General features: G+C 42.8%; 1 protein-coding gene across 1 annotated transcript in view; it reads right to left on the bottom strand.

Moving 5' to 3' along the window:
- Nucleotides 1-24,761, bottom strand: part of SPTLC3 (serine palmitoyltransferase long chain base subunit 3) — a 138,857-nt gene that overhangs the window by 40,621 nt on the left and 73,475 nt on the right. Inside the window, exon 12 of the mRNA XM_063444035.1 lies at nt 15,251-17,487. Within this exon, the coding sequence (XP_063300105.1) occupies nt 17,365-17,487 (123 nt within the window). The 3' untranslated portion in view covers nt 15,251-17,364. The remainder of the gene's footprint in view (nt 1-15,250; nt 17,488-24,761) is intronic.

Here is a 24,761-nt window from a genome sequence, read left to right as displayed (position 1 = left end):
AGGCAGCTAGACCACTTCAACTCATTGAAGTAGTCTAGGTGCACTGTCCCAGGTCCCTTAACCCTTTTTAATAAACTGCAATAATTATCTTTGAGGATAAACTCCCCTCTAGTGGCTGCCAGACAGCCACTAGAGGGAGTTCCGGGTGATTGGGCGACTTTTGGTCACCTAACGCTGGACGTCCTTATGCTATGCATGAGGACATCCAGTGTCACCCAAACCCCCATAGGAAAGCATCAAGCATTCCACCGCTGGGTCTTCAAAGAGCACCAAGATATCTTGGTTGCTATTGCCATTCTGGACCTTCTAGAAAAGACCCCCCCCATATCTCTGGATCCATCCTATTTTGAAATGTTAAACTGCCTGAATCTTTTCCATTCCATGTTTTGAACTTAACTTTAATTTACAATTTCTTATCTCCTGATTTGTTAATAGCCTGTTAGAGCCTGCAGCACCTCCCTGTGTGTGATTAAAGTTCAATCAACAGAGCTGGAGATAAAAACTTTTAAAGTAGGGGGCGGAGCCTGACCGCTGATCAGATCAGACGTGCTTCATCTGAGCCAGAAAATCGGAGCCAACTGCGTGCTACAAGCAGACACTGACCCAAATTGAGTACCAAACTACTAGTCAGCCGACTGTGCACACTGACCCAAATTGAGTACCAAACTACTAGTCAGCCGACTGTGCACACCCAGCATGGCATCAAAGTAACCCGATTGAGGCCTACCTGAGCTTGAACTTGGGTGAGATGGCCACTCTTCAGGTCTCCCCCGACCGGCGCTTTGCTGCCCCCCCCCCCTGGACCGGCGGGAGTTATCCCGGTCCCCACGGGTGACCACAACTGCATACAGCTGGACCTTAGCACCCGGCCTGCTGCAGATTACAGACCGGCAGTTCATACCAAGATGTCCGACAATCAACAGCCACGTGCACAGCATTCTGGCGAGACATTCCAGAGCACATTTGAGCTTGTACTGCAGCGCTTGGACTTTACACTCCAACTGTTCGGCTGAAAGAGAGTCGTTAATAGTAACAACTTGACAACCCATAATTTATATGTTAACCGATAAGACACAACAGATACATGTCCAAAGCACACACCTGACACTAATATACACCAGCTCTAACAGATGCATCCACACTTGATGCACCGAACACCATTCCCGTTTTGGGAAGCCATTGCCCGACCCATGCCACATGCAAACATACACTAAGAAGGGGAACCCGTGGTTTCATAAGCTTGTAACCCTAACATGACGTTTAAGCAATTAAGTCACACTCATGCATTTCTAGCCTGTAACACTTAGTTTTTTTGTTTGTATCAGCTAGTATAGTAAGCTCATGATTATCTAGCATGATTTATTATGGGTTTAACCCCTTAAGGACCAAACTTCTGGAATAAAAGGGAATCATGACATGAAAAGTCTGCTATATCGTCGCTGGACGTCCTCACGCTATGTTGCTGAAATCTCCATCTCCAACCTCCAGCGTCGCTGAAATCCCCATAGGAAAGCATTGAAAGCAGTATTCAAAGCTTTCCCATGGGGAGGTCTAATGCGCGTGTGCGGCATTGCGGTATTAGGTCTCCCCCGCCGCCAGCCGCTCATGCTCAATAGGTCTCCCCCACCGGATGACGTCGCTGGGGGAGGAGCGTGGGCGGACCCTTACCAAGCGCCGAGGGACATAGGTGCTGGATACAGGTAAGTCACTGAATGGGTTTTAACCCCTTCAACAACTTGGGATGGGGGGTGGGAGCCAGGGAGAGGGGACTTGCAGTACCAGGAAAACGGTTTGTTTTCCTGGCACTGGAGAGTCCCTTTAAGCATGATTACTCTACAACAACTCTTTTTGTATATTTTGCTTGATAACACAATATCCTTCAAAACCTAAAATGAAGCACTCATAAGAACATTTATCAATGTTATTGTTTACTGCATATGCGTGCATTTTTGCTGATATATATCTATTTTTCAGAAAAAATAGACAAAGATTGACATAAAAAACAACAAATTTTAAAGTAAACACACTGTCCTTTAAGACCTGATTGAAAATAACACTTTTTTGCATGTAGGCGGTGTTATGATAATGTTTCTGTTAGGGGTACACACTTGCATATTATGGCATTCCCCCTATATATTACAAATTGCTTTTATAGCAATTACGACTTGCTCCCAAGTTGAGCTGATCAGATAGTTGGTTGGCAAATGGGGTGCCTAGGAACCCTATTTAAAGTGATTTATTGATAACTAGAAATTTATAATATAATTCTGCTCACTTCCCTTCTTTTCCGCAGCCTACCCTGACAAAACTATACGGAGTACTCATCTAACTTTTCTACTGCTGCCACTACACGAAAAGCGGACATGACCTCACCCACGAACCATTACTTTGTGTATTTTTCTTTAAAGTTCATTGCCGTTGGAATAGACCTGTACGAACTTGGCTGTTTATGTTTTGGAACCTCGTCTCTCAAGGCTGTTTTCATTTTGACTAATATTGGAGAGAAGAAAGACTAATGTTAAACCAATACACATAGGCTTCACACTTAATATTTCTCTGTGGACTTGAGAAAGAAATTCAATATTTCTCTGTGTGCTCGAGAAAGAAATTCAAAGAAGAATTGGGGGAAGGTATGGTTTCTTTCCAAAAATATTGGTGAAATCAAAAATGATTGAAATGAATCATTACCATACATCTGCAAAAGGAACGCAAAGCTTCAAAACACAACTGAAAATATTCCAAGTTTTGCTGTATTATTTCATATTTTTGGAATACTTAACTTTTTTTTTAAATTTGAAACATAATGGGCTGAGAAAAATGGTCTGAAAAGTAACCTCTTAGTCTTGTGCATTAAAAGTGTAATCATCAAAGATAAAGTTCTGGCAAAATGTTATAATTTTTATAACGGTTATTAAATGATTTAACAGTTACAGTGTAGACAAGCAAACTTTCCTACCACTGGCAGTCTGAATAATACAATACATATGCACTCCACATACTATGTATTAGAATCGTCCATGTCTGAAAAATTTGGTTTGGACGAATAACTCCATCTGAAAATAAAATTTAGTTTGGGTAGTCTTATAGTCATCCATTAGCCATTTAGCTCATCCAAATAGTGTCCATGTAAAATATTTGTGAAAATGATTCGGACAAACAAAAAAGGGAGCAAAAATGGCCAGTGTACTGCAAAATGTATACATGATATAAATATTGTATTTGATCTTTGTATAAAATCAAAATTTAACGTCTGTCCCCTAATCAATCAATCTTTCTTTTGGGGAACCACACGCAAAACTCCAAATCAGGCATCAAACATGCTCAGCCTAGTTCTTTGATCAGGCACATGTCCGAAGGGGAAAGGGGGGGGTGTTGAGACATTAACATGCTTGTGGGTAAGAGCCACTGGTGATATTCTTCATATGTTCCTTAATGTTACAGGGTCAATTTTAAAGGAACACTCTAAACACCATACTCAATTCAGCATAAATATGTGGTTATGGTGTTCTTGTATTTCAAATATATTTAATTTTTACCAAACGGGGATTTATAGTAGAGCTTGTAGCTCCACCTTAAAGCCCTGTCAATCAGAGAGCCAATGATTATACTTCTCAGCTCTCCCAATGAGATGACACGTTAACATGAAGTAGTGACTTGCAAGTGCTACTCCAGATATGGGCCGTGCACAGCACCGGTCATCACAGAGACAGGCTGTTCTTTGGATATGGTGCAGAACATGCAAGTCTGTCTCATATCAGCTTGCGGAGCACGGTGAGCGATGAGAAGTGTAATACCCAGCCCTTTTCCCGGTTCTGTGAAAATAAAATATATTAGTCATGAGGAAGCAGAGATGGTCTCAAGACACCATAACTATTTCCGTAAATGGACTGGTTTTATTGTGTCTACTGTGCGGTTATAATTTAGACATAATTACAGTCAAAATAGTGTGTGGCATTTATTATTACTCCAGTAAAAACAACTGCATAATGAGAGCGTGAGAGAATCTGTGCATTATATCATGGAGCTAATAACCATTCAATATATAAAGTCAAATTATAAAAAAAAAAAAAACAATACCAATAAACTAATGTTTAAGAAGTGAGAGAATAAAAAACAAATACAATCACCAAAACGAGAAACCAAAATGAAGATAAAAAAGATAACTAAAATAAAAAAATATAAGAATCACAACAAAAGTAGAAACTAAATCAGCATGTATATATAAAATAAAAAAAATCTTATTCTACATTGGTTTTGTAAAGAAGCAACAGTAGAATTTATAAAACAAAATCAACTGGACAGAGTCCTCAGAACTTCAGACAAGAAGTGTAATTTATTTTGAAAAAGGAAAGCAAAATATGTAGTCAGTTCCAGTATTTTACAAAGTAATTAAGTAACTGAAAAGAGAAAAGGTTAAAAAAAGAAAAAAAAAAAAGAAAAAAGAAATTTGAAACCTAGATAAAATAATAAACATGCCCCTCTCATAACCTTCCCTTTAGAATCTACGGATCTCTCAGTACGGAGCGATGCACATCTGTTTGTTATCGGAGGAGGCCCAATTATTGATCTTTACTATTAAAAAAATATTGGGTAAAAGAAAATGTTTGTCTCTTTAAACATACATATGTTATAAAACTGATCAAGAAAAAAAAAAAATCTTGGTGTGAAACAATGTTATTCTTGTGAATTATCCTAACCCAGTGCTAAAGTGCCCCACGGCCTTAGCATGTCAGTGCCACAAGTGACAGAACGACAAATTTGTTGCATTTGAGATCCAAGTCAACAAGTCAAACCGCTTATATATGTTGATCAAAATAAAAAAAATAAAAGATGAAAACGGCATTATGCTTTGTGGATGTTTTCTGTGGATATTTCTTTTTCTTTTTTTTTTTAATATTCCCTTTTTTTAATATTCCCAAATATCTCTAATTGTTTAATTAATATGTTTCTGTAAAATCTGGGGGGGGGACTAAACACTTCACTCCAATCTGTTGACAGAAATATGGGTCAAATCCAGTTTTTAATTGTGCGTGTAGATACTATTATATTTCATAAAGAATTTCAATTCGATTTTGTTTCTTAGAATGTCATATTTCAGCTCGCATCCCAAATGATTTCTTGATGCAATGCGTTGTAAACAATGACTGCAATGTTATTCTAAACATGTTTTGGAGCAAAAAGTTAGAGCAACATTTTTACTAAATTATTTAACAATCTAGAATTAGTATTGCAGACTTAACGTACATTATTAAATAATTAACAGTATAGTATAGCCAAGCGGTTCCCAAACTGCCTGGGGCACCACGACAGGCACACAGAGGTGCTGCGGAATGTTTCCCCGGTGCTAACATTATTGCTGCACAGGGGGGCCTGTAATGTCGTCCGTCTGGGAGGAAGCGACAGCCTGTCACTTGCTCCCAGCATCATGTAGGGAGACAGTGCGGGAGGGAGAGGAGGCAGCCGCAGCATGAGGCGAGAGGAGCACTCCAGAAGCTGCTCCAAACCCCTCACGCCCACCAGTAGCAAGCCACCCTCCTGGACATATAAGATAAGCTAAACTAAAAATATCACTTGAGTGAGTGTGTGTTTGTGTGTGTATACGAGTGTGCATGTGTCAGTGGGCACATCTGTGTGTCAGCATCTGCACCTGTGTATGTTTTTTGTCAGTGTGTGTATCTGTATCATGGTGTGTGCATATATCAATGGTTGTGTGGGTCAGTTTATGCGTGTGTGTGTCGGTGTCTATATGAATTTGTGCGCGTATGTGTGTGTGCGCGTGTGTGCCTGTGGGCAGACTGTGTCAGGTCCTCGGCCAGTGACCGAGGACCTGACACCAGGAGGGCACCCGGCGGCTTGCCGGGTGCAAGGCCCCTCCTGGCTGCCCGGCCAGCCACTGAGACGCCAGTCTGCAGCTCCGCAGTGAGCAGAGCTGCAGACCATGTGTCTCGCGAAAACTGGCCAATCAGAGCGTTGCCACGGGTTACCACGGCAACGCTCTGATGTTCTCGCGAGATTACGGAGCTGCAGACCGGAAGCAATGGCCACCGGACCACCAGGGAGCCCACTGGACCACCAGGGAAGAAAAGGTAGGTTCTCTCTCACCCCACACCACCCTCAGCCTCACCAGCATCACCCCCCCTCACCATCAACCCCCCTCCCTCACCCTCAACATCAAACCCCCTCCTTCTCACATCACCCTCCCTCACTCACTCTCACTTCACCCCCCCCCTCTCTCACCCCACCCCCCCCCTCTCTCACCCCACACCACCCTCAGCCTCACCAGCATCACCCCCCCTCACCATCAACCCCCCTCCCTCACCCTCAACATCAAACCCCCTCCTTCTCACATCACCCTCCCTCACTCACTCTCACTTCACCCCCCTCTCTCTCACTTCACCCCCCTCTCTCTCACTTCACCCCCCCCCTCTCTCACTTCACCCCCCCCTCTCTCACTTCACCCCCCTCTCTCTCTCACTTCACCCCCCTCTCTCTCTCACTTCACCCCCCCTCTCTCTCACTTCACCCCCCCTCTCTCTCACTTCACCCCCACTCTCACCATCAACATCAACCCCCCTCCTTCTCACATCACCCCCCTCTCACCCAGTGGTGTATCCTGGTTTTGTGCTGCCCTAGGCAGGACAAAACTCAGGCGCCCCCTAGCCCCCACCCAACCCTTCCCCCCCGCCCCGCCTTCTAAATACACACACACATTAATTGACAGATACGCATACATTAGCTAACAGACACACTCACTAACAGACATACTCACACTCACAGACATATACACACACTCACACACTAACAGACACACACACTCACACACTAACAGACACACTCACTAACAGACAGACATACACACACACACTCACACACTAACAGACACACTCACTGACATACATACACACACTCACACACTAACAGACAGACATACACACTCACATTAACATATAAATATATATATTTTTTTTAATTTACCCCCCCCCCCCTTACCTTTGGGAATGCTGGGGGGGGGGTTCTCTATCTCCCTGGGGTCTAGTGGGGCTGCCGGTCGGGCTGCTAGGCTGTCTGCTGGGCGGGCAGCGAGGGAGCACTTCCTCTGAGCTGTCTGCTCAGCTCCCTCGCGCGCCGCAGAGTGAGGCTGGGAGCCGGAATATGACGTCAGCTGAGCAGACAGCTCAGAGGAAGTGCTCCCTCGCTAGCCGCCCTCCCGCCAGAACGCCCAGCAGCCTGCCTTGTCAGTTAGCCGCAAGGCTAACAAGGCATTTGCCCTGGGCATTTGGGGGCGGCTTTTTTTGCCGCCCCCTGGAAAATGCCGCCCAAGGCAAATGCCTTGTTTGCCTCGCGGCTAATACGCCCCTGCTCTCACCATCCCCCCCCCCCCCCATACACACAACACACTTCAAGCAGCTACCCCATACACATACGGTCTCAGACAAAAAAGCCAAACATGCTCACAGAGACATACATTCACACACACACACACAAGGATACTTTCGGTCAGGCACATACACAAGTAGACAGTGCCTCAATGTGTATATGTGACACTTTTTTGTTAGTGTGGCCTCATGTTTGAGTTTCGCCTAAGGCCTCAAAGTCTAGAGCCACCTCTGAATACAGTGTATGTGCATACATCCAAGCAGTCATATCCACGCACACTCCTGCAATCTAACACAAATATTACATACAAACACCAACTTTGGTATAGTCTGTTAACTAGATAATAAACATCTTTGTAACCTGCGAGGGGAGAAAAGGGAAGGGATTTAAAAAAAAACAAACACAAATATATAATTTGATAACCTTTGCCAAAAATATTAAATCAAGACTGATGCCAGGACTTGACAAAGGCAGGGATAGAACTGCAAATATAAAAGAATGAGAACTGAATTCGTGAGACGTGCTGGAATTTTTGATTTACTTGCTGAAAGGGGGGTGTATAGACCTGGCCTGCATGCAGCCTTCCTGACCATCCCCACTCAAAGTTGCTCACCCGCAGAGTGCTGTTGCAGAGTTTTTGAATGGTTGGAATACCCAGTGTCACATTTGTGCAGCACATGCTCATCTAATGATAGGATTGCAGTGCGTTTCTATGGACAGCAGAGAGGAAACCCCAGACTGGAATATATTGGACAGATTTTACATTTAAAGGGGCATTATAGTCACCAGAACACCTACAGCTTATTGAATTTGTTCTGGTGGGTAGAATCATTACCTTCAGGCTTTTTACTGTAAACACTGTAATTTCAGAGAAAATGCAGTGTTTACATTACAGTCTAGTGATAGCTTCACTGGCCACTCCTCAGATAGCTGCTAGAGATGCTTCCTGAGGCAGTGCTGCACAGTGTGACTGACATTCAGTGTCTCCACCCTCGGCATGCAGACACTGAACTTTCCTCATAGAGATGCAGCGATTCATAAAAACTTAAGAAGTGCTGGAATTTGATTTACTTGCTGAAAAGGGGGTGTATAGACCTGGCCTGCATGCAGCCGTCCTAACCATCCCCACTCAAAGTTGCTCACCCGCAGAGTGCTGTTGCAGAGTTTTTGAATGGTTGGAATGCCCAGTGTCACGTTTGTGCAGCACATGCTCATCTAATGATAGGATTGCAGTGCGTTTCTATGGACAGCAGAGAGCAATCCCCAGACTGGAATATATTCAGGGCCGGCCTTAGGGGTGTGCGAGCTGTGCGGCCGCACAGGGCGCCATGGACCAGGGGGCGCCCTGTGGCTGACACAGCTCGCACTTTCTCCTAGTGACAACCTGTGAAGGAGAGCTCAGAGCTCTCGCCTAATACAGGCTGCGCTGTGTAGCGTGGCCGCGCTCCGCCCCCCTGCCTCTTAATGCTGCCCTCACTGATAGTCCCCAGACTCCCCACTCGGATCTCAGTGAGAGAAAGGGGGCGGGGTTAAACGCCGATTGGAGGCGGAGCTACATGGGAAGCGGGGCGGAGCTACAGGCAGGCGAACCCTCTGGTAAGTTAGGGGAAGCAGGAAGGAGTTCCTGTTCCCCCATCTACCACCACACTGCCCCCTGCTCCCCCATCCACCCTAACCGTGCCCCCTGCTCCCCCCTACCCTAACTGTGCCCCCTGCTCCCCACCTACTCTAACTGTGCCCCCTGCTCCCCCTACCCTAACTGTGCCCCCAGCTCCCCACCTACTCTAACTGTGCCCCCTGCTCCCCACCTACTCTAACTGTGCCCCCTGCTCCCCATTCCCCACCTACTCTAACTGTGCCCCCTGCTCCCCCTACCCTAACTGTGCTTCCCTGCTCCCCCCTACCCTAACTGTGCCCCCTGCTTCCCCACCTACCCTAACTGTGCCCCCTGCCCACCACCTACCCTAACTGTGCCTCCTGCTCCCCACCTACCCTAACTGTGCCCCCTGCCCACCACCTACCCTAACTGTGCCTCCTGCTCCCCACCTACCCTAACTGTGCCTCCTGCTCCCCACCTACCCTAACTGTGCCCCCTGCTTCCCCACCTACCCCAACTGTGCCCATTGCTCCCCCACCTATCCACTGTGCCCTAGCTACCATAACTGTGCCCCTTGCTCTCCCACCTACCCACTGTGCCCCTTGCTTCCCCACCTACCCGCTGTGCCCCTTGCTTCCCAGCTACCACCATTGTGCCCTCTCTCCCCAGCTACCACCACTGTGCCCCCTCTACCCCAGCTACCACCGCTGTGCCCCCTCGCCCCCAGCAAGCTTATCTGTGCACTGCGCCCCAGCTATCCACTGTGCCCCCCTGCTTCCCCACCTACTCACTGTGCCCCTTGCTCCTCAGCTACCATCACTGTGCTCCAGCTACCACCACTGTGCCCCCACTCTCCCAGCTGCCACCGCTGTGCCTTCTCACCCCCAGCTAGCTTAACTGTGCCCCTGTTCCCCCAGCTACCCACTGTGCCCCTGCTTCCCCACCTAGCCTAACTGTGCCCCTGCTCCCCAGCTACCCACAGTGCCCCTGCCCCCCACCTAGCCTAACTGTGCCCCCTGCCCCCCCACCTAGCCTAACTGTGCCCCCTGCCCCCCACCTAGCCTATCTGTGCCCCTGCTCCCTACCTACCCACTGTGCCCCCTGCTCCGCCAGCTACCCACTGTGCCCCCTGCTTCCCCACCTAGCCTAACTGTGCCCCTGCTCCCCCCGCTGCACACAGTGCCCCTCCTCCCCACCTAGCCTAACTGTGCCCCCTGCCCCCCCACCTAGCCTATCAGTTCCCCTTTCTCCCCCAGCTACCACCACTGTGCCCCCTCTCCCCCAGCTACTACCACTGTGCCCTTTCTCCCCCAGCTACTACCACTGTGCCCCCTCTCCCCCAGCTACCCTCTGTGCCACTGCTCCTCCACCTTCCCACTGTGCCTCTGCTCCCCCAGTTACCCACTGTGACCCTGCTCTCCAACCTACAACTACACTACCACTGCTCCCCCAGTTACCCACTGTGCCCCTGCTCTCCTACCTATCACTACACTACCCCTTCTCCCCCACTGTGCCCCATGTTCCCCCACCCACCACTACTTTACCTCTGCTCCCCCACCTACCAATACACTACCCTTGCTCCCACAGCTACCACCACTGTGCCACCTGATCCCCCACCTACCACCACTGTGCCCCCTGATCCCCTACCTACCACTACACTGCCCCTGCTCCCCCAGCTACCACTACACTACACACCTATTGACACACACAGTACATGGATAAAGGGGTATGATGGGGGGGGGGGCGCTGTGAAGATTTTTTGCACAGGGCGCCTTAGGGCCTAAGGCCGGCCCTGAATATATTGGACAGATTTTACATTTAAAAGGCTAGATGGTATTTTTAAAACTATAGGGTCTGGGATACATGTTTCTATAGTGTTTCTTTAATAATATGAAGACGGCAACAAGTCATAAAGCAGTGTGTGTATCCACTAAACACAGAATTGTAGTGCATTTAAATTACACATGACAACATTTTGATTAAATTTACCTGTTATATGTAACTATTTAATATAATACAATCGAACTAAGGTATTAAAGATATATACACACACACACACACCGTTCTATAAAACAAAATTGTATTAGTATTTTAACATGACAATTCAGTGCAAAACAAGAATGTGTTACATATACATATCAAACACTTCATGTTTCTCAGTAATTTGTAAAATCAAGCCCTACTACAACAAACATTTATTCAATTTCAAAAATGTGCTAAGAATTAAAAAAAAAAAAAAAGTCATAAAACAAAAACAAAATAAACAGCAACAACAACTACACATACATTATTCACATCATTCTGCATTAAACATGAATGGTACATTTTGATGTTCATTCTGACACGGTTACCCGGACATTAGGAAGGATGTAAGGTGCGGTACAGGTACAGGCATTTATCTGTATTTTCTTTAAATCAGTGCAGTTTCAGTTATCTCCTCACATGACAACAAATGGCACTCATTATCACATGTCGATCCACCTGTGGTGGTTGGATAATAAACCCCTTTTTAAGGAAAGGTCACGTATGAGAAAATCTTTATCTAGTAGTTGATTCCTTTGATTGAGCTCACAATTTAGTTATTTCACATTTTACCTGGTTTTCAAGGTTTAACAAGATTTTAAAAGCTATATAAATAACGGTCACCTATAAGGAAAATTAAATACATCCAACGTCATCCAGACCACATAGGTAGTCATGACAGTCTCTAGACAATTAAGGATGACATTGTCCCCAAAGAAATAAACAAACAGTGCGCCCTAACCACTGAACCACCAGGTAAATAAATTTTATGTATGGTGGTATATTTTCTCATTTAAAAACACAGGAAAAAGATAAATATCAGCATAAATATGTCAAACAAAAAATTATTCTGTACAATTTGCTAATTGTACGTACTGACAAGGGAAAAGCAAAACGTAGTACAAAATAAATGAGGTAATGCGATATTGGGAAGTTCGTAAATTTGGTTAAATACATTTCCAATAAATGTCTCCACATATCCTACAGAAAATGTTTAATTTTAAGGCAACATAACTTTTATCATGCCTCTTGGGCAATAGTGTAGGGTTCCAAATGGTCATCCCCGGCAATAAATTAGACCATTTTTCTCTGACCACAGATGGACATCCATGAGATTTGTACAGCAGAGCCCTTCTCATCTAGCTGGCTTTTGTAGGGGTAAAGATCAGCAACTGCTATTATTAAGATTGTAGTATTCGTCCCAGTTTGTTTGAAGTGAGCACGTCACAGTGATACTTAATACTAGGGAATGTGTAGTAGCTGATTTTCAAAGCGGCACACTCTGACAATCAGATACAGTTGAATGTTAAATGTGAGTTCCAATGGATAACCGTCATATAAAACTACTTTAACGAGCAGCGGATAACATTTGCAATTGGTGCTCTCCTGTTAAGTTGATCCTTTCAAAATCCCACAAAGGGGCAGAGGTGAATTTGAACCAGTCTCTACACAAACATACACTAAAGTACATTTTTTTCAACCAGAACATTAAACACATGTCAAGTTGTCATATCTAAATCATATTTGTTTTACGTTCAAGACTTTATGGTCCCACAAATCTGTGATTTCAACTGGAGGAGGGCTGGGTATTGCTATTTAAAGTCACAATGCCAGTTGTTTTAATATATTCCGAACAAATTGGATTTGGGAAAGGTTCTGACAGTGACGTTCGCCATTTCGCACAATGCTAATTTTGGGTGATGAAACTTATGGTTGCCAAGAGCTGTGGCAAGAGCATGGGGTAGTGATTACAGTGCATCCAATAGGACTATTCCTGCCCATCACTTCGATAGTGTCACCTGTGTGTATTTTACATTACCGTGCAAAATATAGCTAGCACTTGAAAATACAGATGTTTGGTGTTTGTTGATACTGCAGACATGGTCCTTACCAATATGCTAGGACAGTCAAAATGCAGATCGCTGGGGTCCTTAACTAAACGCATTAAACTGGGTTAATAATCTGTCATGGTGGTATTGTTCGAATATTGATGAAAAATGTTAACATTATGCATTTATTCTATTCTATTAGGTTATGTAGATTATTCCCTTTTCCTTTTGAATAGTTCCCCGTGCTCGTGATGCCAACAGTAAACCTTTTACTGTCATTACTAGGTGCATCCTGCTTACAGCAAGCAACAGAGGATATGTTTTACATATGTTAGTGAAATGGTGCAAGAAAATATTTTTTTTTTGCAAAGTATACCAATGTAAATATTGCAAAATGAAAAAAATAATAATAATAATATATATATATATATATATATATATATCATTTTATTTTCAATCCAATTTTGTTTATAACTGAAATCAAGGCAAAAAACATATAGGGGGGCGGGACCTGACCGCCAAGCTGCTTGGTCGCACAAAGCGTGTGATCCGCGTGAGAACCCACTATTAAGATATTTTAAAGATATTTATCCCAAATAATCTGCCTACTCCGAAGCTTGGAAGACTAATTGTACCCCGAGACTCAATTTGTGGGGTCTCCGGGTCATACCGGACGACCTAAACTTGACAATAACGTGCGGCCTACCGGTAGAGGCGGACGAGGGAGAGGCGACCGATCCCCCTGCAGGCTGCTCAGCTGGAAGGCACCGAAGCGGTCGGAACCCTGCCTCCCCCCCAGCCAGTGGGGGTCATCCCGGCACCGTTCTGCAAGTACTACTCCTCAGCTGTGAGTACAACTAACCTGCCTCTGATACAAGCACTCTGCTGAGCCAAGATGGCGGCCTCTGAACCAACTCCTGATACACTCGAGCAACGACTGGATGAACTCTTCAGCAGGTTCTGGCAGAAGCTGCAAAGCAGGGTGGATCAAGCCTCGAGAGAACAGCGCAGACACACTAAGCTGCAGAACTTACCTCCCAAGAATCTACACCCTGAGGCTGACATGCAACAGAGACCGCGGACAGCACCTATCTCTAAGAAGCCACGAAGGAACAAGGCCTCCGAGAAAGCTACCAACCTACGCCACAAAATGCCCAGCGCCCGCTACAACACACCTGGGAGAAGGGCTTGGCGGGGGAAGACCCTGCTGCCGACGCTGTCCTGTCGGAAGAAACTACGCCGACCCACACCTTCCTGAGGCTTGGCTGGCGGAGCGAAAAACATCCAGAGCACTGGGACATGCATGCTGGCTCCTGAGAGGGCCTGGGGCATACGGGAAGGCCAGTATTGGACAACCGAGACACTATCACCTAACTTATCTCAGATAACTAGCATGGGTATCGGATGAAGGGCTGGGATGCCAGGGTGGGAGAGATTACAAGAGCCCGGGCTAGATAATGTTGTCTCCCTCTATACATAACCGTTTGCTTACTTTAGTCAGACCTATTGTTTTATTGCTTTATTATGTTAATATGATATCTAAGCGACACACTCCTGGAATCCAGTGAGCTCATAGCTTACTCCATATTAATTTGAACCCCCCCCACGTGTCAGGGAGGCCATTTTGTCTGCAACCACTAACGCAGGTTCAGCTTCCCCATCTCGTAGAGACATGTGGAGTTAGATGATAGAGAGATAGTTTTATGAAATGTCAAGCTTATCTAAATCTCAAAATTTGTGTAACTCCGTAGAACGTCATGAAGGGGTCTTTGCAGAAAGCACTATGTTCATATAGCTAGCAGCATTTGTATGCATGTAGCCAGTGTGCTTTTTGTAATCCTATGTTTTTATAATTTCTTATTGCAACCACTGGGCATGTGTTCAAATGGTCCGTAAATCTAATCTCACACTGACACATATGCTTGCCTAATAATCTACCTGTTTATTATTTTCCTTTTTCAACATTCAACAGTCATGTCTCACCAGCTTGCTTTGAACCTCGTTTTCACATACCCACTCACATGTCTACATAACTCACTTAGACCACATCTTATGTTTTGCTACACACTCTAGACATGTTTGACTACCCTGTGACCTAGCTACTTAACCTAAAAATGTGTGCAATGACCTTCTATGCCTTATACTTGTTAATGTATGTATTTTACCAATCTTGTACCTGCTGTTGGGGCATGGCAAGAGCTTGTGTTAACTATTTGCACCACAAAAATAAAGAATTAAAAAAAACAACAACAAAAAAAACATATATAAAAATTAAAAAAGTATTAGAATACATATACAAAGGGTAAATTAACCGTATAAAGGGCAACTATTTATTGTAATCAAATTATTTTACAGTTTCATTGGTTTTACAAAGGTTGATAAAAATGTGATATTAAAGCATGAAGCTGTATTGCTTTAATAGCACAGTGGATAATATTTAAGTCAAATATACATGTCTATAAATACATAACTGTTTTCAGATAGGTAGCAGTACGGTTTAGACATCCCGTTCCCATACGGGGTGTCAAGGCTCAAACAGGGTAAAGAATGATACAGCTGCTTAGTTCACATGGTCCAGGGTGCAATGTGAATTCACGTGCTCAGTTGACTAACAATTATGTATTTAAGCAGAATGTTGCACCCATCCCCAAAACAAGGTAATTTTAGTTTTAGATAAGGTCAGCTTTCCCAACGAACACTACCTGCCTTATATGCAGTAAGAGTTACCTCCCAGGGACTCTTAAAAATAGCCAAAATGTTAATCTCAGCATGCTGCAATCACTTACTCCCCCCCCACTTCCATAGCGATTACGACTATTGGATTTATATCTAAGCCCTAACTGAGCTATAACAGAGATAAGTGAGAATGACAAGAAAATCGTTACCCTGCCTAATATTCTGTATGACAGAATGCATGTGATAACCCCTACTTAGTACAGAGAGGTTTTGTTTGAGCAGCACATCTCAAACTATGCGAAGTTATAGCAGCACTGAGGGTTGTCATAAGGATGGAAAATGTTGTGGCCAGAAGATTTTCTTTCCATAGACAATACTTAAAAGGTTAAAAAGAAATAAAGGGACTTCATTATTGAAGATTCTCTTTGAGTGTATGGTTTCTTATAAAACCGCTTGAATTCATTTATTGCAGTAGAAATACATGTCTAGATTAGTGGTCCTCTAAACACTAAGGACCGTGAATGGTCAGCATTCAAGGATGATGCTAAAAAGTGTCTAAGGTTTCAGGGATTACACAATTCTTAAACTTCTAGAACCACTAGATGTATTTAAAAAGGGGGGGGGGCTTATGGTAAGCAAGAACTGACAAGAAATACGATGAGGCTCACTCTGATAAACTCAGTTTTTCGGCAATCATCACGATAAAATTCATATAATTGTCTAGTGCACAATTACGGTAATTAAAGTGCTAAAATTAAAAAATTACTAATTACGTCTTTTACGAAGAGTGAAAGAAAGGATTCTGTTATTTTTGATGCTAGAATACTACACACTTGTGCTTATTGTCAAAGGTTTTTTTTTTTATTTTGTTATATAAAAATATAGAACCATGTTTTTTAATAAAACCCCCACAAATTATAACCTATTTTACAGATGTTTCTCACAGTTAGCTAGCTCAGTTGCCGCACATATCTTTTCCTTAGAGTGTTGAAACCACATCACGTATATAAAACTATAGGTTTATAAATAAGAATATATTATTTATAAAACTGCATATATAAAACTGATTTACTATGTGCATGTTATAAATTAAAAATTAGTGTGAATTCAAGAGATGATCAAGGGGGAAATGTTCCTGCCAATTTGGTTACACCCCTTATAGCACACCAAGGCACTTTTATTTATAAAAAAATAAAAATAAAAAAATAAATAAGAAAAGAAAAAGATAGACTGGTCAGTTTTGGTATTTTAAAAGCTAGGATTAGTATCATACCATGGACAAAATCACCAGATCTAAAATAAAATCTTTAACAAAACAAAAATTCAGGGTGCTTTAGTCCAATGTTTAAACAAAAATATGTCTTTTTATACCATTTCCAGTGCAAAAATTAGAACGCCTTATATCTCTACTTTTTGCATGTCAGCAGATTCATGAATTTCAAATACAGAAGCATTTTCCATGAATGTGTGTGAATACTAGTTTTGTTTTGCTTAGGGTTGTATTCTGCTTGTTTTATCATTTCCTTCTGAAGATTTTTTTTTTTTTTACAAAAATCAAAAAAGTCACTCATTCATTCCTATAGTTACTCTCAAATGACCTCACTGGTTTTCGTTTGGTTAATATTCATATCATATGTGCAAATAAACTGGTCGTGGAAATGATCAAGGGAGACTTGCGATGAACTGAGATAGAAAACGATTGCTGTAGGAATGTTCAATGAATATTTACGTTATCCCTTTATTGCATGGGTCCACAGTAGGGAATGTTGACTGCTCTTGCAATGAAGGGCATAAGACTGTTATCCACTTGTAATAGTCTTTGAGAGAGATTGGAAGCTTCAGGATATCGGTCAAGAGGCACACTCAGGCATCAAGCTCAAGGTTTGTATCTGCTGGTTTTGGTAGCTGGTTTCCTTTGGTTGCTGTCGAGAGCCTGGAATATTTCACACGCAGGAAATCACCCAAGTCATCCATTGCATCAAGAACCTATAACAGAAAAACACATGAAGAGAGTAAGGCACTGTTCAAAAGAGCAGATCAGCTTGTGTATATTAAAATACAGTGGGACCTCGGTTTACGAATTTAATGCGTTCTCCGGGATGTTTCGTATTGCGAAAAATTCGTAAACCGAAACACGGTTTCCCATAGGAATGCATTGAAAACCAATTAATTCGTTCCGGAGGTATTTCCGAAGTATTTTATCTGTTCAAAACTCTTTATAAAGTGCACTTTAAAGGCATGCATACTGTACAGGGACATGATTAATCAAGCAATAACATTTCAAACATCCAACTTTATGTTTTAAAACATCACACATCAACACACAGTAAAAGGCATGCAAACAACTAAGCTCAGCTCCCTACCTTTCCACTTCTTGAAATGCACCAAAAAGGCTCCAAAACCTGCTGCAAATGGCTCCAAAAGGCTCCAAAACTTGCTGCAAAGTGCTCAAAAAGGCTCCACAATTTGCTGCAAATGGCTCCAAAAGGCTCCACAACTTGCTGCAAATGGCTCCAAAAGGCTCCACAACTTGCTGCAAATGGCTCCAAAAGGCTCCACAACTTGCTGCAAATGGCTCCAAAAGGCTCCACAACTTGCTGCAAGTGGCTTTAAAAGGCTCCACAACTTGCTGCAAATGGCTCCAAAAGGCTCCACAACTTGCTGCAAGTGGCTTCAAAAGGCTCCACAACTTGCTGAAAATGGCTCCAAAAGGCTCCACAACTTGCTGAAAATGGCTCCAAAAGGCTCCACAACTTGCTGCAAATGGCTCCAAAAGGCTCCACAACTTGCTGCAAGTGGCTTTAAAAGGCTCCACAACTTGCTGCAAATGGCTCCAAAAGGCTCCACAACTTGCTGCAAGTGGCTTCAAAAGGCTCCACAACTTGCTGAAAATGGCTCCAAAAGGCTCCACAAGGCTCCACAGCTTGCTGCAAATGGCTCCAAAACCTCTCCAACACCTCCACACTACACACTCACGTGCTACCCACACTTCAGTATGCAGGGGGCGGAGCTATAAACTGGGACACTTGTTTCGTATTGTGAAAAAAATACGTAAACCGAGGCATTTTTTTTAATGAATTTTTATACGTAAACCGAATTTTTCGTTTACCGAGGCATTCGTTAACCGAGGTTCCACTGTATAGGATATTATGTTATTATACATTTTACTGCATCAAAACCTGAAGATTCCTTCAGTGCTCTCAGGCTACTATGCAATTATAGGACCACTCACTGAAAATCTAGCACAGGGATAGAAATAAGCTTTACCAGACCTTAGAATAGCTGGGTTTAGCGTGAAATACAGACAGCACAAGGTACAACTAACAAAACAAGTAAACAAGCAGAGGTCAGGATTCTAGAAAGCAGGCAAGTCAGAATAGCCAAGGTCAGGGCAAGCACCAACCAGGGGTGGTTAATGTAAAAGCTGGGTCATTAAATCGGACTACAAGAACACTAGGGTACGCCAAACTCAGAACAAGGAAAATTGCAACCGTAAGGACCACGAGCTGGCAATGAACCAGAGGAGTGTCTTATGTCAAGTTTCCCAGAAAGGACACAACCATGAGTAAAAAGTAGGTGCTGTACTAGCGTGAATAAATGACAGGACCATAGAGCATCTGGCATCACAATTGCCAAGAATACGACCATAAAAAAAAAAAAAGTGTTCGAGCTTGCATAAAATTATGAAAAAATAAATACATAAAAATAAAAAAATAAATGATGTGGATTCTCTATTAGAGGCTATACCAGTAAATTCTATTTAGAATTCTGATGTTTCCTTGAGAACGTTTTGTAGTCCAGCAGCTAATGGTTTAGGTTTTAGTAACATTTGTGTAGGTTCCGATTTATTGGACATGTGACAACAGTCTCTGTAAAAGCCAAATCCCTTGCGCCCTTTTAGGTCTTCTTACTCTACTACAAAGCATCTGTTACTACATTCAGTTTTTATTCTGCTTACATTATTTTATATTTTATTTCACAAGCCTTATTTTCCTGAGCAAATGAGAATTTTTTAAACCACTCTATTCATAAACACAAACACATTATATATTAAATATATATACACACACACACACACACACACACACACACACACACTAGCCATTACTTTTAACTATTAGCTCACAAGTCCAATTAATTACTTAGCTGTATCAGCTAACCGTGGCTCCACACACATACATAGGAAGAGTAAATTTAAGACCCTGTTAAGTACATCTTTACAGAGATTGGTCAAGGGAAGATGTTATTTAAAGGTATATCACCTATTTTCAATGTTTGGTGTCAATAGCACTTTAAACATTAAAGCTTTCCTGACACAAGGCACTACCTTTTAACTCATGCAGGCTATTTGTCTTTAGTGGAAAATAAATGGTTTAGTAAAAACATATATTTTAGCTAACCTTATAGCAGATCTGACAGGCTTTATAAAAAAAATGTTTTCATTTTTTTTTAATATGTTTGCCTTCATCGAATAGGACTGACTGAGTAATTGTGTTAATTGTATTATTCTGATACAATTATAAAACAAAGCAGTTGTAACCAGGGCCGCCATCAGAAATTTTAGGGCCCCTGACACAGCTCAAGATCTGTGCCCCCTGAGCCAGCTCTGAGTCCGCCCACAAGGATGAAGTGCGTGTGTGTGTATAGTGGATGTAGAATGAGTGTCATGGATGCAGTGTGTATAGTGGATGCAGATTGTACGTTTTGTGTAATGTATGTAATGTTTGTATGCATGCATTAGATGCAGTGTGTGTGTAGTGAATGTAGGTGTGTATAGTGAATGCAGAGTGTGTGTTTTTGTAGTGGATGTAGTGTGTTTGCAGCAAGTGCAAATTATGTATAGTGATTGTAGTGAGTGCAAAATGTATATAGTCCATGTAGTGTGATTGTAGTGAATGCAAAATGTGTATGGTGAATGTAGTGTGATTGTGGTGAATGCAAAATGTGTATGTGAATGTAGTGTGATTGTGGTGGATGCAGAGTTTGTATAGTGAATGCAGTGTTTGTAGTGAGTGCAAAGTGTGATTGTAGTGAGTGCAACGTGTGTATAGTGAATGTAGTGTGTGTGTGTGTGTGTGTAGTGCAGTGTGTAGTGAATGTAGTGTGTGTAGTGCAGAGTATGTTTAGTGAATGTAGTGTGTGTATGTAGTGCAGCGTCTGTTTTAGTAAATGTAGTGTGTGTAGTGCAGTGTGTTTAATGAATGTAGTGCAGAGTGTGTTTAGTGAATGTAGTGTGTGTGTGTAGTGCAGAGTGTGTTTTAGTGAATGTAGTGTGTAGTGCAGAGTGTGTTTTAGTGAATGTAGTGTGTGTAGTGCAGAGTGTGTTTAGTGAATGTAGTGTGTGTGTGTGTGTGTGTGTAGTGCAGAGTGTGTTTTAGTGAATGTAGTGTGTGTAGTGCAGAGTGTGTTTAGTGAATGTAGTGTGTGTGTAGTGCAGAGTGTGTTTAGTGAATGTAGTGTGTGTGTGTGTGTGTGTGTGTAGTGCAGAGTGTGTTTAGTGAATGTAGTGTGTGTGTGTGTAGTGCAGAGTGTGTTTAGTGAATGTAGTGTGTGTGTGTGCTTGTAAGGATGCAGTGTTTGTGTAAAGTAGGGGGAGGGGAGTATTTAAAAATATATTTTTGTATAACTAAAATTTACATTTTATGCCCCCCTTGCCAGGGAGGAGGGAGATCGCATTCCCTGTTGGTCCAGTGGCGTGGTGGATGGAGCCAGCGTGGTACATTGCAGAGGGGGGCCAGGCAGCAGCACACTTTCTTCCATTCCAGCTCCTCTCTGACAAACTCTTGCGAGCCTGCGTGCTGTGCGGAGCGTTGCCATGGTAACCCGTGGCAACGCTCTGGCGGCCGCAGGAGAGTTAGAAAGAGAGGAGCTGGAAGGAGGACAGAGTGTGCTGCTGGCCCCCCCTCTGCAATGTACAGGTAGGGGGGCCCTCAGTGCACATATATATAGCAAAATTCGCTATATATCTGTGCACATAAAGAAATTGGGGCTCGGACTGCCAGAGCAGTGCGGGCCCCCCAGGACCGCCGGGCCCATGACAACCGTTATGGTTGTCATGCCCTGATGGCGGCCCTGGTTGTAACAGTAAAGTTACCCAGCTCATGTTGCTAACAGTCATCCATTAGTAATATTTTGGGCCCAAACTCATTTTGTCCCCCCTTTTCCATCTTAATACCCCTCTTTTCCAGTAGCTCCATATTGTTGGTATGTCTGAGTGTATAACAGAGCTCCACAGCAATAATACTCCCAGTAATGTGTCTGAGTGTATAACAGAGCTCCACAACAATAATACTCCCAGTAATGTGTCTGAGTGTATAACAGAGCTCCACAGCAATAATACTCCCAGTAATGTGTTTTTAAACTACAATAAATGTGTTTAGAATTCAGTCTGTGTAAATAAATTGCTAATAATGTTTACTTAGAAGATCAACAATGTAAGGGATTCAAAATGTCTCAGAATAGCCCTGCCCCTTGCCACACCCCTAAAACAAAAGTGTCCCTCTTTGTCCATTCGAAACGTTGAGAGGTATATTTAGCTAAAGAAGCGTCTCAGATTTTAAATCTGTGACACTTTTTTAGCAAAATATACCTCTCTACATTTCAGATGGACAAAAAAGGAAACTTTTGTTACAGGAGGTATTTTTACTGACCTCTTTATTATTTTTGTGTTAACTGCATTTTTAGAGAGTTTTAGTATTCATTTCATATATTTATTTTTCAAGGTTAATGGACACTTTTTAGGATCATCCTTGAATGCGGACCATTCACGACCAAGGTTTTTAGGGAATACGCAATTCTTAAACTTCTAGAACCACTAGATGTATTTAAGAAAAGGGGGGGGCTTATGGTATTTTTTGTGTTAACTGCATTTTTAGAGAGTTTTAGTATTCATTTCATATATATAAATATATATATTTTATTTTTTTTATTTTTTTTATCGGTTAATACTGAAGCAGTGTTCACAGTTTTACAAAATCCAGGTTGAACACAGAATTCTGTGTTAGGTCTAGTAATCATTTTCCATAAATTATCATATTCTACTAAAAAAAGAAACCACTCAGATGCCATTCGGGATAAAGTAAACAAAAATATATTCGAGCGATTCAAAGAACTTTGTAAAGTATCATTACTGTACTTCTAACTCATTACAAGTATATCACGCCGACAGTTGTGGACACATATTTCAAAGGGTTTCTTGTTTCACTTGTAGTTGGTCCCTTGTCATCGGTCTGTTTTAACATATTAATGTACAGTCCATGAAGACATGAGAACCTAACCGGGAGGCATAGAGGAGGTTAGAATGCAATCTACAAACTTTAAAGTCTGCGAAACAAATTCTAAAAATATAAAACATGTACTCGCTGTCTCTTTGTTGTGAAACAATTCCGAAATGCAAGTCATGCGATGAAAACAAAATAAATAACAAATACAAGGGGGCATTCATTTCCTGGAATTAAAAAATTTTACAGCATTTAAGAGCAATAAATCATGAACGTTTGTATGACGGTTTGTGTTTAATCTGAGCTTTTAAAGTGGAAAATGACTCTGCGTCGAAGGATAACAAAAATCGGTACAATTCGTTTTTTCCCCTGAAATAAAGATTTCTTATTGTAAAAGGTTTGCAGATCTTATCTCTACTGCTCTCCTGAAAAAGAAAAAAGATCCAGGCACTCCGAACAGGGCGACGTAGAATTTAATTGGACTTAACACATGAGATAACGTTTCGGCCACACTAGGTGGTCTTTGTGAAATTTAACAGCTCTTATCAGAGTGTGTTTATATACACACAGAAACAATCAATTGAATAATTAAAATAAGTAAAAATAGTGCTCACTGAATACGTTTCACTGGTGTCACTCCTCCAAGTCTCCAGGACCCTGCTGTTCGGAATAGGCATATGAATGTCTACGGCAAAGCTAGACTGCGTGTGACTTCAATAATTTAAAGGGACACTCCATGAAACAATACAACCTTAATGCATTCAATAGGTTTTGACCTCATTAATATGCTGTATATTTTTTACATGCTGAAATCTAGTTTTTACATAAAAAAAAAATATGTTTTGCAGAATGCTGCACCATAATCCTGCCTCTTCAGCCACAACCAGTCACTCCAGGAAAATACTTCCTTATCTAATGTATGTAAGTCACTGACAGTACTAAGTGATCTGAACTATAAAAGCAACATACATTAGGAGAGGACACCCAGGGAGGTGTATTGTAAGGATATTGCTTTGCTGCAGAGGGATTTAGATAGATTGGGGACAGGGCACTAGAATGGCAGATTCAATTTAACACAGAGAAATGCAAAGTTATGCAATTTGGGGTCAAGAATGCACAATCAACTTACACCCTAAATGGTAGTGAATTAGGGATAACCACACACAAAGGATTTGGGAATTGTTATAGACAACAAATTAGGCAGCAATATGCAATGCCAATCTGCAGTTACTAAGGCCAGTAAGGTTTTGTCATGTATAAATAGGGGCATAAATTCTCGGGATGAAAATATAATTTTGCCTCTTTATAAATCGCTGGTAAGACCGCACCTTGAATATGCTGTGCAATTTTGGGCACCTGTTCTAAAGAAGGATATAATGGCACTAGAAAAAGTGCAGAGACGAGCTACATTGATTAAAGGAATGGAGCACTTTAACTACGAAGAAAGATTAAAAAAATTAAAATCTCGGGGGTGGGGCCAGACCGCCATGCTGAACGGTCGCATGGAGTAGCTCCTGCAATAATCACCAGTTCCACCTCTAAAAATCGACTACCACCAGCGGCAAGGCAGAAGCGCGAGGCTAGGCGGGTCTGGCCCTGTCCCCCCCCCCCCATCTGGACTGGCGGGGGTGATCCCGGTCCCCACCCCGTGGCCCATTGGAGTGAGATAACACCGGCACTCGGAGCAACAACAGGGCGGATCCAGAGCGGAGACTGCAGGCCAAACCATCCATGCTCGAGGGCTGTCAGGCGCATCCACCACTCCTGACTCCACATGGATGGACTGTCGTTGCAGGCTGAGCGGGAACAGGCGAGTACAAGCTAAGAACCCAACAGCCAAGCTACCGAGGAGCAGCACTAACCCGAGCAGGCCTTAGAACTCAAATTACAGAGTGGGACACCACTACAGCACCCTGACCTTACCTGCCATATCACCCAGATTACCGCACAGGGGCCTAACCACAAGGTCTGACCACATACAGCCGCCATACTGCACCCGATGAACGGCACGGCTACAGGGACTTTTATCCCGCCTAAGAC

This window comes from Pelobates fuscus, chromosome 2 (assembly GCF_036172605.1).
Source record: "Pelobates fuscus isolate aPelFus1 chromosome 2, aPelFus1.pri, whole genome shotgun sequence".
Lineage (NCBI taxonomy): Eukaryota > Metazoa > Chordata > Amphibia > Anura > Pelobatidae > Pelobates > Pelobates fuscus.
The sequence above is the reverse complement of the archived record's forward strand: the minus strand, read 5'-3'. Positions and strand labels throughout refer to the sequence as shown.